Genomic DNA, 13,446 nt, shown 5'->3' on the forward strand with positions numbered 1-13,446 from the left:
GATACTGGAATGTACCCTCTCCACATTTATCTGTGCCTAACCAGTTTTAATCCTGAGTTTATGGTTTCTTCCTTACTACAGGAAATTAGTACATTTCCTTGTCTTTCTTCTAAAGTAAACACAATTTGATCCCATTTGGTTTCCTCTTGAGTACAAACTTTAATTTTGAAATAGGACTGTTTCATTTCCATGATATAAAGGCAGGAAAAATATAATGGGAGATAAGAATGATAAAGAAACATTTCAAACAAAGTCTGATTACTTAATGGGAAATAAGAAGCAATTTTGACAAATCATATCTCAGATCAAATCTGACTAAATGATTAAAGCTCATGAACAAGACTTTCAAAGTTTTTTTTTTTTATCTGTTGCTTTCCTTTAGCTACATACTGATTTGTGTGTATTTACCTCATTCCTCATAGTTGTGTGCTTGGAATGGATCAATATTTCATTAAATCATACTGAAAACTAACAGTTCAATTCATTATTAAACTACTGTCCTTTTCCATAGCTTTTTAAATTGCACCCATTATTTCTCCACAGAAAATACAACGGATAAACAAATACATCATTTACACTGAAATCATTCTTGAATTTCTACTCCATAATTTAGAGATACTTCGGTAAGCCAGAACAAGACAATTCCATGTAAGGTTAACTCTCAATTCACTGCATAAATTAGTTCATACACAGGAATTATTTTGTGCTCTCATAAATATGAACACTGTAAGTGCCAGTTTATAACATGAAGACTTAAACACATGCAAATATTATGATAAAAACATGCCATTAAATAATGGAATATGTTATAGTTAAAAATATATAAACTATTTTTTCTCATTTAAGATTGGTTGAAAATTGTAAAATTATTTTAATGTTCTTATAAGAACATTACTTACAATTTCTTACATAAAATTCAGATTTTCATAGTTGTATATATGTCTAATATCTAAGAACCAAAGATCATTTATTTATCTGTTCAATTTCTATTTCTATGTTCAACCAAATACACAGAATATTTTACAGCTGTAAAAAATACTCTGAAGCTCAAGATAGCATTACTTCCTTTTTTAAAAAAAATTGCAACAACAATCTATTGAGAAAACTAAACTTATGTGTTCAAGGTAAGCTTGAACCTGGGCTCTCTGGTCCTTTTCCATTTTTCCACTATTTCATCATATCATATAAACAATCCTTGAGAATTTAAATCTCAAGGAAACATTTGTAAACAAAATCCTGTAAAAGTTTTGAAAAATTCCAAGATGCAGCCTTTCCTGTTTTGTGTTATCTTATTTATCAAAATGATAATCACTTTTGTAAGCCTTGCCCACCTTGGTTTCTTTAAAACATACTGAACTTCAGGAAGATAATTATTATTTCACATGGCAATGATTATGGAATTTGAAATCCAAACTATAAAAAGACACTACATTGGAGAAGGCTGCCTGATGTTATATGATCCAACAGTATTCCAGCAATACTGTAGTTGTTATGAACAAGATTAAAAATATAGTAGGTGTACTACAAATTATTCCATTTTTTTAGTAAGGACAAAAAAGTAGAGAACATTCCATCCCATCCCCCACTTGGGTTCTCATTCTAAATAGGTTTGGAACTACTGGTGCAAATATTTTAATTAAAAATATTGAGTCTTATTTCTAAGAGTACCTTTTAGTAATTGTATTTTCTCTAACAGTGTTAAATGGAAAAAATACAATACTTAACATACAGTATGTGGCAAAGGAACGTAAAGGAAAATTGATTTCATTGCAATGACATGTAAATGTTTTGTTCCAAGCAAAGTTGAAAAGTGTTTCGAGTTTCACAAGAGAACGGGAATTATTAGAATATACTATTCATGCACAGGACAACATGGCAGAAAGCATGACTCTGATGATGCACAAGTAAGTTACTTACAGGTAATAAGTGTAGGAGTGATAGCTTCTTCTGCCATGATGGTGGAAGGATTTTAGGCAGTGTAGGAAAAGATGAAATGGAAGGAAAGAAAAGCCAAATATTAATGTATGAAAAAATCGAGATGAAGCTAGAACTGGAGAAACAAATGAAAAGATAGCAAGAATGCATCTCATACCATGCACCACATCTGGAAAAGACAGATGATATATTCACTCTTCACAATAGCTTTAGCAGTAAATTAATCACAGAGATTTTTTTTAGTAGCCATCAATAACAATTATATGTCTTTCACATGCATATAAGACATAAATACAGAGACACACATATAATTCATATTATAATATTTCCAGGAGAAATAACAGTAGACATTTTAAAAACATCATAATTAAGACATTTGGAAAAAGAGAAAAGATGTTTTTATTTTGCCAGCTCTTTCTAAATCTGCATTTTAAAAAAAGATTATCTGTTTCTCAAATTTTAGGCTTATTAGTTTTTTTAATAAAGATGATTATTAACATTTTAGCGTGACATCCATGTCTTATTTTGAAGTTCAGAAAACCATATTTTCCTTTTAACTAAAGTCATTTCTTCTTTTGATATGTAACAACTATCCTTTTCAGCAAAAGGCTGAATTAGGGAGTAAATTTGAAAGTTCTTAAATTGATAATTTTACGAATGATAGAAACTGAGTTTGGAAAGGGACATAACCCATAAATTTGCTGTTTATGGAATGTTATTAAGGATTAATGTCTCTATCATTTAATTCTCAAGTCTAATTAATGTTTTGTATTGCATGATTTCTTGCTTTCTGGTGCATCACATATACCAAATGTATGTTTGTTTGTTTCTATACCTCATAAAAAAAGACTTGATCTTCCCCCCCTTAATAAATGCTTGTTGCTTTGTTTAAAGTACTTGTCATTTCTGTAGTTCCTTCCAAAGTTCCAATAACATATTTTTTCAAGCATAGGTTTTCTTCAGTGTTGCTATATGAGCAGTGATAACAACTTTATCAACACCGTGGTAAATGTGAATGGCTACAGTCAGCCATTTTCATTACCCATAATTCCTTAGATATTACAGAAAATATTAAATGTTGAGTAGCTTACAGGTATTGGCCAATACTAAAAAGCAGAAAGATGTGATGGGGCAATCAAGGCCAATGGCAGGTGTCAGCCTTGGTAGGTCTGGAGCTATAGCACTTATTCAACCTATTAGGGCTTTTAAAAAAGACAACACAGCTCTATTTAGACCAAAACAGCTAATAAGAATAGAAACAAAAACGAGGCTATGCACTATTGATTCTTCAAAGAGCAGTAGAAATGTTTCAGATAGAAATATTTCTAAAAACTAAGTACGGTACAATTAATAATTTTAACTAGCTGCAAGGACAGCTGCAAGGAAATATACAAGAGTCAGTAAAATAATATACTGTGCTTATAATAAACAAGCACAGTGTTTTACTGACTTGTAAAATAAAACAAAACAATCCATAGTTCACCATAAATAGGCCTGACAAAAGATTACAGATAATGTTTTAGGCGTCCCATTGAAAAAGGGTTTTATCACTCATAACTTTGCATATAGAAATGTTTCCTGATTTTACATTCTTATTTTTCAGTATTGTTTATGCCCAAGAAGTTACTTTCTTAACATTTACCCGTGTGTAGTTGTTAAATGCACAAATGTTAACATTCTACTTAAAGGGGAGGATGTAATATGCTTTTCAAAGTGAAAGTTGTTATTATATATTTATTATATTTTTGAACTGCATACAAAACAACTCCTTTGTACATGCTGCTGTGTATGATAGAAATATTGATAATCTAAATTCTTGAAGATAATTACATTTTTCTTTTCTTTTTAGACTTCCAAGACACAGCATTCTCAAAAATTTATTATAGAAACAGGAATGTACATTTATTAGTGCTATCATACCATACAAATTATTTCAGCAATAAATATAATTAATATATAAGTGTTTGGATAAAAAATTCTTCCAAAATTATATTGAGATTTATTATTCTGCATTGAAATGATTGAGAAATCAGCTGCTTTAATTTCAGGAAATGTTTTACACTACCACTTGATATCAGAAAACTGAACGTTGACATAACTCCTCTACCCTTATTTTAAGAAATGATGAAATTTTTATGGAAATGAATACTTCACAGATGTCAAACTACAGACTAAAACATATAGAAAAAAATACTGTTCCTCTTATTGCTACCTAACTACAGGTAGTCCTGAACTTACAACAGTTTGTTTAGTGACAATTCGAAGTTACAACGCACTGAAAAAAGTGACTTATAACCATTTTTCACACTTACGACCGTTGAAGCATTTCCATGGTCATGTGATAAAATTCATACAGTTGGCAACTAACTCATATTTATGACGGTTGCAGTCAAATGATCACATTTTGCAACCTTCTGTCAAGCAAGGTAATTGGGGAAGTCAGTTTCACTTAACAACCATGTTACTAACTTAGCAACTGCAGTGATTCCCTTAACAACTGTGGCAAGAAAGGTCATGAAATGGGGAAAATTCACTTAACAACTTCTCACTTAGCCAGAGAAATTTTGGGCTCAATTGTGGTCATAAATTGTGGACTACCTCTACTTAATTTTAGCAAGACTTACATCATGCCGCAGGCAAGAGAATCCTATGCCTCTCTAAAATATTCCAACTTTGAAATGTTCCAGAAACTTGTAGGGAGAAAATGGCCCCATTGTTAAATTAAAAATCACTGCAGGATGCAAAGGAATACTTGGCATACCAATCAGCTGTATGGAGATGATAGAGGTGGTGAGGTTTGGAGATGTTGAAAGTGCTGGCAGTGGACCCTTTGAGAAAAGAGCAGCAAATTTATCTACTTTTTGAAAAATATTGGTGGGCAACACAAGTCTGCTTGGTAAGCCAAATATTGTAAAGGCTTGCTCTATTGACTCCATAGTAGTAGAAGAAAAACAATCTTTTCATCTTTCTCTATTTTCCCTACTTTGTTTTCTGTTAGTGTTGTTTGACAATATTCTTTTATTGCTTTCTGATCTGAAAACAGAGACTTAAGTATCATTTGTATAAACCCTTTTCCTGCCCTACCCTTACTTATTTGCAATAATGATCCAATTTGGGGTTTAGATAGAGGCAGTTGGTGAAATGGCATCATGCCATATTAACAAGCTTTTGATACAAATTTGAATTGTTCTTCCTATCAAAAGATTGATGAAATAAGGCGTTGGGATTGCATAATCCATACAAATTTACTAAATTTACAGCTTTCTGTAGTATTTGCTGATTTGAAATTTCAGTTTGGTTATGTCCTGCTATGTATCATGGGGATACTTTTCTTTTTAAAAAAGTCAAATTCCACTGTTCATGTCAGACGAACTGTTTTAAAGCAGGTGGCATCTAATCTGGTGGAGCACAAACTTTTTCTAAAGAAATTGGAAATTTCTAAGATGTTATAGGCCCGTGATGGCGAACCTATGGCACGCGTGCTGGAAGTGGCACACAGAGCCATCTCTCCGGGCACGCCAGCTGTCATCTGTTGCTCTTCCAGGTTCCGGTGCATACATGCGCACCAGCCAGCTGGTCTTTCTGAGTGCAGGAGTGCTGGAAACCAGAAGAGCAGCTCCCTGGCGCACATGTACGTGCCGAGAAGCTGAGGTTTTTGGTGCGTGCATGTGCGCCAGCCAGCTGGTCTTGCTGCGTGCATGTATGCTAGAAACCGGAAGACCAGGTGACCGGCGCGCATGCACATGCTGGAAACAAAAAGCTCAGCTTCCCGGTGTGCACATGCATGCTGGGAAACTGCTCTTCCAGTTTCCGGTGCTTACCTGCACTCACTTATTTACAGATTACAAGCGTGATTATTTTATTTACTTAAAGAATGGTATGGCCTGGTTCCAACAAAGTATTAATCACAAGTTGTGGAGACTCATCTATAGGAGTCTTTGGTTCTAACATGTGTGTACTTCACACATGAAGAAAAAAAATATAAACATCAAATTAACAACAATTAAAACATAACAAAATGTGGATGTTATGGTGAATTGGCAAAATCTAACTATTCATAAAACTTAATGGGATGAGAACTCACTGACTGATGAAGAAAGAGAGCTTGAAATGAACATAGACAGTTCAATGGAAGTTGCAACACAGTGTGCATCTGACGTAAAAAAGGCCAACATGATAATAAGGATAACAAGGAACAGTATTAAAAATAGAAATGCTAATATTTATCAACATATAAATCAATATTGATGAATACATAAATCAAAATACTGTATGATCAGGAAACTGGAACTGCTTTCTATGAGGAAAAGTTGCGACATTTGAGGTTTTTGTCTAGAAAGGCGGCAAATAAGAGAGACTGAGGTGTGCAAAATTATGCATGGTAGATTAAAGTCAACAAGCTGAAGCTATTTTCCATTTCCAAAATTACTAGAACCAGAGGCCACCCAATGAAACTGAATCATCAAAGAATCAGGACAGACTAAAAAAAAATTTTTTTAAACACAAAAAAAGTTTCTTGTAGCTTCTATATAAATCAATGGGAAAAATAAAACATGACTTTACAATTAAGGGAACATGTGTTTACTTTTCTATTTTATCTCATACCAGCAAAGTTCATTCAATTATCTAAAACAGTGATGGCAAACCTTTTTGGCACCAAGTGCCAAACCGGAATGTGTGCGTATGCATGTGCATGTGTGTGTGGGCACCGGAGTACCGGAAACCCGAAGACCAGCTGGCTGGCACGCATTTGTGTGCCAGAAACTAAAAAAGCAGCTGGCAACGGCACGCGTGCCCACAGAGAAGGCTCTGCATGCCACTTCTGGCATGCGTGCCAGAGGTTCGCCATCATGGATTTAAAAGAATAAATGTCAGATGACATGAGAAAAGCCTGTTCCTCAGATTCTTCTCATACTATGGTAGCTCTAGATAACTGGAAGAAAAAGTTCTACTGAAAGCCCCTTTTATGTGGTGCTTTTATCTGATGTTGCTATATTACACAGGACAGTCATATACCCCAGTGGTTCTTACTGTATTAAAATAATGCCGTAAGGAGCTTTTACGACTATTAAAAGTAGACAATAGTTTCATGGTTGTTGACAAAGATAAGCTTTATAATAAACTTAGTGAGACTTGGCTGATTTTCTACTTAATATTGCTGTTTTTATGTAATTTATAAGCAGCTAAGAAACCTGAACGTCGGCAACAAAAGGAATTTAGTAAATAGATTGCTATCTTACTATATACAGAAGTCGGTAAGATTATTTTTATTTATTTGTTATATTCTATGCCATCCATCTCACTAATACAGCTGTCAGCCCCGGCGTGGCCAGTGATTCGGAGCTGCCACTACAGTGGGGCACGAAGGCCCACTTCCCTGACATATCCACCTTGCTCCCGGGCCTGCTGCTGCTTCTTCAACCCAGCCTGCATGTTCGGGGCCTGCTGACGCCTCCGTGAGCAGCTGAGAGGCACTCTGGCTTTGGCGTGCCTGTATGGGAAGTGGACGCCTCCAGATGACATCATCAGGTGCGCAGCGGCCTACTTGGACATTCAACAAGGCACCCTTGCCATGGCAAGCATGGGGGAGTGGCAGGCGTCTCAGGTCAGACTTGGCAGCTGGAGGTGCCCATAGCTGTTATGGAACAAACTGGGAGCCGGAGAGAGGATGTGGGCAGCTGACGGTCTAGCTGTTGCTTGCCTGCACATGAGGAGCAAGGACCCTGAGTACGCAGATCGAGGTGTGGCCGAACTGATTGGCTGAGGGTGTGTGGCTGGTCTGCTGGGAGCAGGGCTGGGCTGTGTGTTTAATGAGTGGGTGGGGCTGGATTAATGGGTTAACTGAGTTTCAAGGCTTTATAAGGTGATGGGGATCACGGAGTAATAGCTCCAACAATATTCTACTTTTTTTGCTTATGGATGTCAGTATTACCGATAAACAAGGTTCTAACCATCATCTGTGTTTGGAGTCCTTTATTACATACAGCAACTCTAGGTGGCTTCCAATATAATAAAAAATTAAAAAGTGCTAAAAACAATTAAAGTTAGAATAAAAAGTTTAACAACCAAGATGATGGGCAGCTTGGGGGTGAAAATCTTCTCTACCCCATCAGCCATCCCCAAAGTAGTAGGCCCCCTTCTTTGGCCAATGGGATACGAAGTGAGTCCTTTCTTCTGGAATGAGTTGGGTAGGTTAGTCCATCAGGATAAGGGGGGTTCCTCAGATACCCATGCCATAAAGGGTATATTGATGCTACCTCATCCCATGATGCTGAGGATTTCACCCAGTGGTGTCATGTTAAATATACTTCAAAGTTCTAATTCTGTTATCAATTCTGTTGTTCAGGGTGGGTCAGCTCTGCTACTATCAACAATCTAGTAATAGAATCCTTTTATACTTTAAAGTTTATGTTTTTTTATTGTTTTGATTAAATATCAGGTACTGATATCCCATAGCTACTATGACACCTTTAATTTAACTAAAGGTGACGTTCATCTATGATATGAAAAAGGAAGCTAAACAATAATAGAAATATTGCTTCACTAGCCCTGCTATTTTATGTTATGGTTTAAACTATTATGATAGATCAAACAGAATTTGATGTCCCATAAGCATATTCATAATCTATCTGTCACCCAAATACTTGCTAAAATTATTATAGAATTATCATATATTTCTAAACAATATATGTAATTATGATGATATAACAGCCAGAAAACCTACAGATATAGAAATAATAATAATAATAATAATCCCATCTATCAATACTACTCACATGGTACTTCCAATACATAAAGGTAAAAATAACATAAAAAAGAATAGGATCAGAAATGAAAAATAAAAAAAATATATGTAAAAAACTACCTGCATACTATTTGTATTATATAAAGGAATGAAGAGACAGGGAGTTACCTAGTATTTGTTAGGTCTGAATGAAAATTATTGATATAGCCAATAGATTTTCAGCTTCCTTTTTTATGTGAACCATACTTGCATACTTCAGTTCTGTAATCCTTTAGAAATATTTCCTGTGGAATTCTGGTTTGTAATTAATAAAAGTATGTATGCGCTGTCATTTGGAAGAAGAACCTTAATCAACTTTATTATTTCTTTAGGTTGACCAATTAGTTCAACATACTTTCTGGAAATGGATAAATGATTACTTTGGATAAGCTCTGTTGTATCAAAATAAACATAATCAAAAGTTCTTGGTCTATATATGTAATTTAGATTTTTCCTTCTTACAGCATTGTCTTTTTTAGTCTAAAATGCCATTTCATAACGGTTATGCTTATTTCTTCAAAGGAATCAAACTATGTCAAAAACATTTTTATTTATTTTTATGAATGAAGATGCAAAACTCATCTAAGATCCAAAGATAATACCTGAGGTTTTATCACCGATGTTCACCTACTTTTATCATTAATTTATTTTCAATTCCTTTATAAATCCCCTGTGTTACCTGAATGGAGTGATCTAATATACATCTACATCAGTGGTGTCAAACTGGTGGCCCGCGGCCCTGATACGCCATGCGCAGGCCACACCCACCCCAGCTCTGCAAAGGAATAAAATGTCACGATATGTCACGTGATGGCAACATGACATTGAGAGTTTGACACCCGTGATCTACATGAAAGCTTGCTAAACTGACAGATCATGGCTTGAACTCTCCAAAGTCTATACTGTTTAAATAATATGTATTTAGGAACATTCTAAAGACAACCACTAAAAATTTTTTCGATGTACAAATCCCATCAATCGTTTTACTAATTAATACACCTAAATATAATCTATAATAGCCTAATAAAAATGATACAGTGTATTTCACAGATTTCATGATATTTGGCAACATTTGTTTCTTTCTAATTTGAGATATTTCTATATTGTTTAATACTTCATATGTAGGTGACATGTCTAGATATTTCATATTTTTTCTATCTTGCTTTTTCTTTTTATTAATTATGTTCTTATATTTTATTTTTTTGTATAATTGTTTTGGTATTTTCAGTAAGGTTTTTTGTATATTTGTGTTTTTTAAAAAAACGTAATAATAAAATTTTAAAAAACCTAAACATACTCTAAATTACTATAAAGATATTGCTTTCAAAGTTTACCTAATGAAGTATACAACGTTCATTTTTTACGCTGCCTTAAATAATGTCTTTTTAAATAGTGCCTTTAAACTATGTCTTTACATTACTTCTTGATGTTATTCAAAAGTACCAAAGCCTCATATTTCCACAATGCTAGTCATATTAATTAGTTATCAAGAGTAGAGCCCCCCCCTCCCCCCCGTTCTTACAATACTTGCTAAATCTACCCCAAGTTATCTCTGTTATCTCTATTGTACAATTTTATTTTTCCCCTGTGGATAGAAAAATATGAATTTTGAAGGAAAATCAAATAGCAAATTCACACCTGTCCTTTAATTGGATTGAATTTAAAGATTTTCTTTTGTATGTTGAAGGAATTGTCCATCTGGGAAGAACTATTTTATATCATCCATTGGATTTCTCTGCAAGTAGTAAAATAAAACCAAAGCTTTTGCTTACTTTCTATATAATTGCTTGTGAAACCTATTGCCCATTTTACCAAGCAATTTTGCAAGATTTCTATATGAAATTAAATATTCGTCTTACCTTCAGGTTACAGCAGAGATACTGATAAACATAATATTGTCATCTGGGCTGATTATACGGTATATTCTGATATACTTATTAAAGTTGGGTTATTTTAACATAAGCATTCTAACATTAATTTGTTTACAATACTATCAAAGAAAAATGTGAGTTCTCAGAATTTCATTCAACACTTTCAAACTTTAGGTGTAAAAAATAGCATTTTTAAAAATCATCCATAAAAGGGGTTGGCCAAAAAGTCTGGATAAGTTTTATTTAAGAATATACAAGAGATTTATCTGCATGCTCACACAATTGAACCCCAGACACATTATAGGCTAAGGGAAGTATGTTTACTGGGCAAAATAAAATACAACAATTTAGCAAAATAGACTGCATTAACTACTCACCTTTTCTTCATAACTAATACAACTCCAAGAAATATAATGACAAACAGCAAGATTCCTGCAATGATGCCAGCAATTTTAACAGTATGATCTGTTTGCTTCTCTTGTTCAGGATCTGGTTTCCTAGTGGCAGCACCTAAAATCAATATTTGAAAAGAGAAAAGAAAATAAGACATTGAATACTTTGCTTATTAGTTTGTTATCATAAGAAGAAAAGTTATCATGGCTGGCAGACATAAAAACTTTTACTTCTAGGGCCTGCTGTTGTTTATAGAAAATGTAATTACTCCTAATGCCAAAATAAATTTTAGTGCCAACAGCTTACTACCCTGTTTTCACAAAGCAATTTGTTATATTTCATATTAGCCGTGTTGCCTTCCCAGTTTATTTTGCTACTTTATTGTAGTTATTTGAAACAATAACTACTGCAAGCTTTTATCCAAATTTAATTTCCTGAAATGTATTTTGCATTTTTAAAAATAAACGAAGCACTAATTCCTTAACATATTAGCTTAAACACCTGAAAATGTGAGATAAGGTAATTTAGCATGCATTTTACCAGCAATTGTTTTGTTTTTACACAATAGACTTTTTGCCTTTGGAAATCTAAATCTAGGTCACATCTGGTGGGCAAATGACTCCTTCTAAGCAATTTATTCATAAAATAGAAAACAGCTGATGATCATACCACTGGCACCTACATTTCATATCTGTTTAAATGAGATAACCAATGCCTTACAGCAGCCGCTGTCTTAAGCTTTTGTAACCTCCTCATTACAAAAACAAAACAAAACTGTTCTGTTTATTGCATAATACTATGTCTTATGAACATTCATTTTCCTGAAAAATAACTTTAGCATTAATATTGTTAAGGATGCATTATTCAGTTCACCATGTTGGCCTCCTTACAGGACTTCTGACATTTTAATCAAAATCTGGGCGGTATCCATCATTTGAGGCTCCATGTCAACTTTACAAGATAGACAAATCATCCTGGAAACAAGTCTGATCTATAAGCTTTCTCATTAAATTTCCTGGGAACTGACATGGATGTGAATGAGAAAAGAGTAAAATGTAATTATATTTTAAATCTGGGGAACAACACACAACAGAATCAAGGTCTTTCACTATTCGGATTAAGTGGGAGGGTGGTGGCCATAATTTGCTTAGACAATATGTTAATGTGTATTTCTGAGATAGATTTTTTTAAAAATTACTCAACATCTAATGATGTCAGACTTTCAATGCCATTTGAAACTGGAAATAAAGCAAGATATAAGCATAAATATGTAAACAATAAATGAATAAATAAATTCACTCTAAAGCAAGCAAGAGTCAGGCTTATAAAATTATTCTTGCTAGTTTATAGGAATGATTTCACAAATTAATTGAAACATTTATTGAATAACTACTATCCATTTTGTGCCTAATAAAAGATTGAACTCATTTTCAATATGCAGATACAATAAATAAGGCCTTTCTACACTGGAAAATTCCCGGAACCAATTATACATCAATTTGACAAATGAAGACAATATTGAGGTTGCTAACCATAAGAACTACTTTTACTTTGATTGTCCAAATACTTAGTAGTTTCTTACATGGCACATCTCACAATTTTTTATCAAGCTTTTTGTCCATGATGAAGAAGAGGGAGGCTAGGAAAGTACTGAGAGAGCCAGACGTTTTATATGTGCCAAGTGTGAAGAAATAATGATCTCCATATGGTAATATTTTACTACTGGGCCACACAAATTTACATTGTCAATGTTTTTACAATGTCAGCAAGCTATAGTTATTTTTACTAGTCTTTCTGTTTTTTATTTCAATACCCAACTGTGTTCATACTATGCCCTTTGCAGATCAGCAATGGAGGAATGTGGTCCTATCCTGGAAGAGTACAAGAGGAAAACAAGCACAACCACAAGTCAAACTATTTTACATCAATTTAAGTTTGTCATATTTTCTTTACAGCCTTAGTAGAAACAGAAAAGTTCAACAGTACGTAAGGCCAAAAAGACAAGAATTTGCCACAGTCTTCTCCCATGGTCTCTAGATGTTGGTTGGAAATGCTGAGAGCTTAAGGCAGGGGTGTCAAACTTGCAGCGTCATGTCATCACGTGACGTATTGTGAGTTTTTTCTCCTTTGCTAAAACAGGGTGGGTGTGACGCATCCGGCCTGCGGGCTTGACACCCCTGTCTTAAGGCAATATGTATTAAAGGCACCATGTAAAGGAATTATTATCTGCAATTGTCTTCAATAAAGCTAATCCTGATGCCTTAGTAAGCAATTGCAGTCTCATGCTTGCCAAGCCATATGAACTCTTACAAAATATGGGCATTATGTAATCATCTATTAGTACTATGAAACTATAGCTTCATTGCATGTAACAACCAGCTGGAATGTACAGTTAAAGCCAGATATATGAAAATGACTTACTATAAATATATTTGAGTATAAAACACGAATTCACCTTATTAC

At 34.0% G+C, this 13,446-nt stretch overlaps 1 protein-coding gene across 32 annotated transcripts in view; it reads right to left on the minus strand.

Moving 5' to 3' along the window:
* Window positions 1-13,446, minus strand: part of PTPRM (protein tyrosine phosphatase receptor type M) — a 467,288-nt gene that overhangs the window by 136,466 nt on the left and 317,376 nt on the right. For 16 of the 32 annotated variants that reach the window (XM_087890422.1, XM_087890420.1, XM_087890419.1 and 13 more), the window contains 2 exons: window positions 10,968-11,100; window positions 1,918-1,947 (listed from right to left, as the gene is read on the minus strand). In XM_087890422.1, coding sequence (XP_087746548.1) covers window positions 1,918-1,947; window positions 10,968-11,100 — 163 coding nt within the window. The remainder of the gene's footprint in view (window positions 1-1,917; window positions 1,948-10,967; window positions 11,101-13,446) is intronic. The other 16 variants (XM_087890425.1, XM_087890424.1, XM_087890423.1 and 13 more) reach the window with 1 other exon arrangement.

The sequence above is a fragment of the Pantherophis guttatus genome, chromosome 3 (genome assembly GCF_059756535.1).
Source record: "Pantherophis guttatus breed Tessera chromosome 3, ASM5975653v1, whole genome shotgun sequence".
Lineage (NCBI taxonomy): Eukaryota > Metazoa > Chordata > Lepidosauria > Squamata > Colubridae > Pantherophis > Pantherophis guttatus.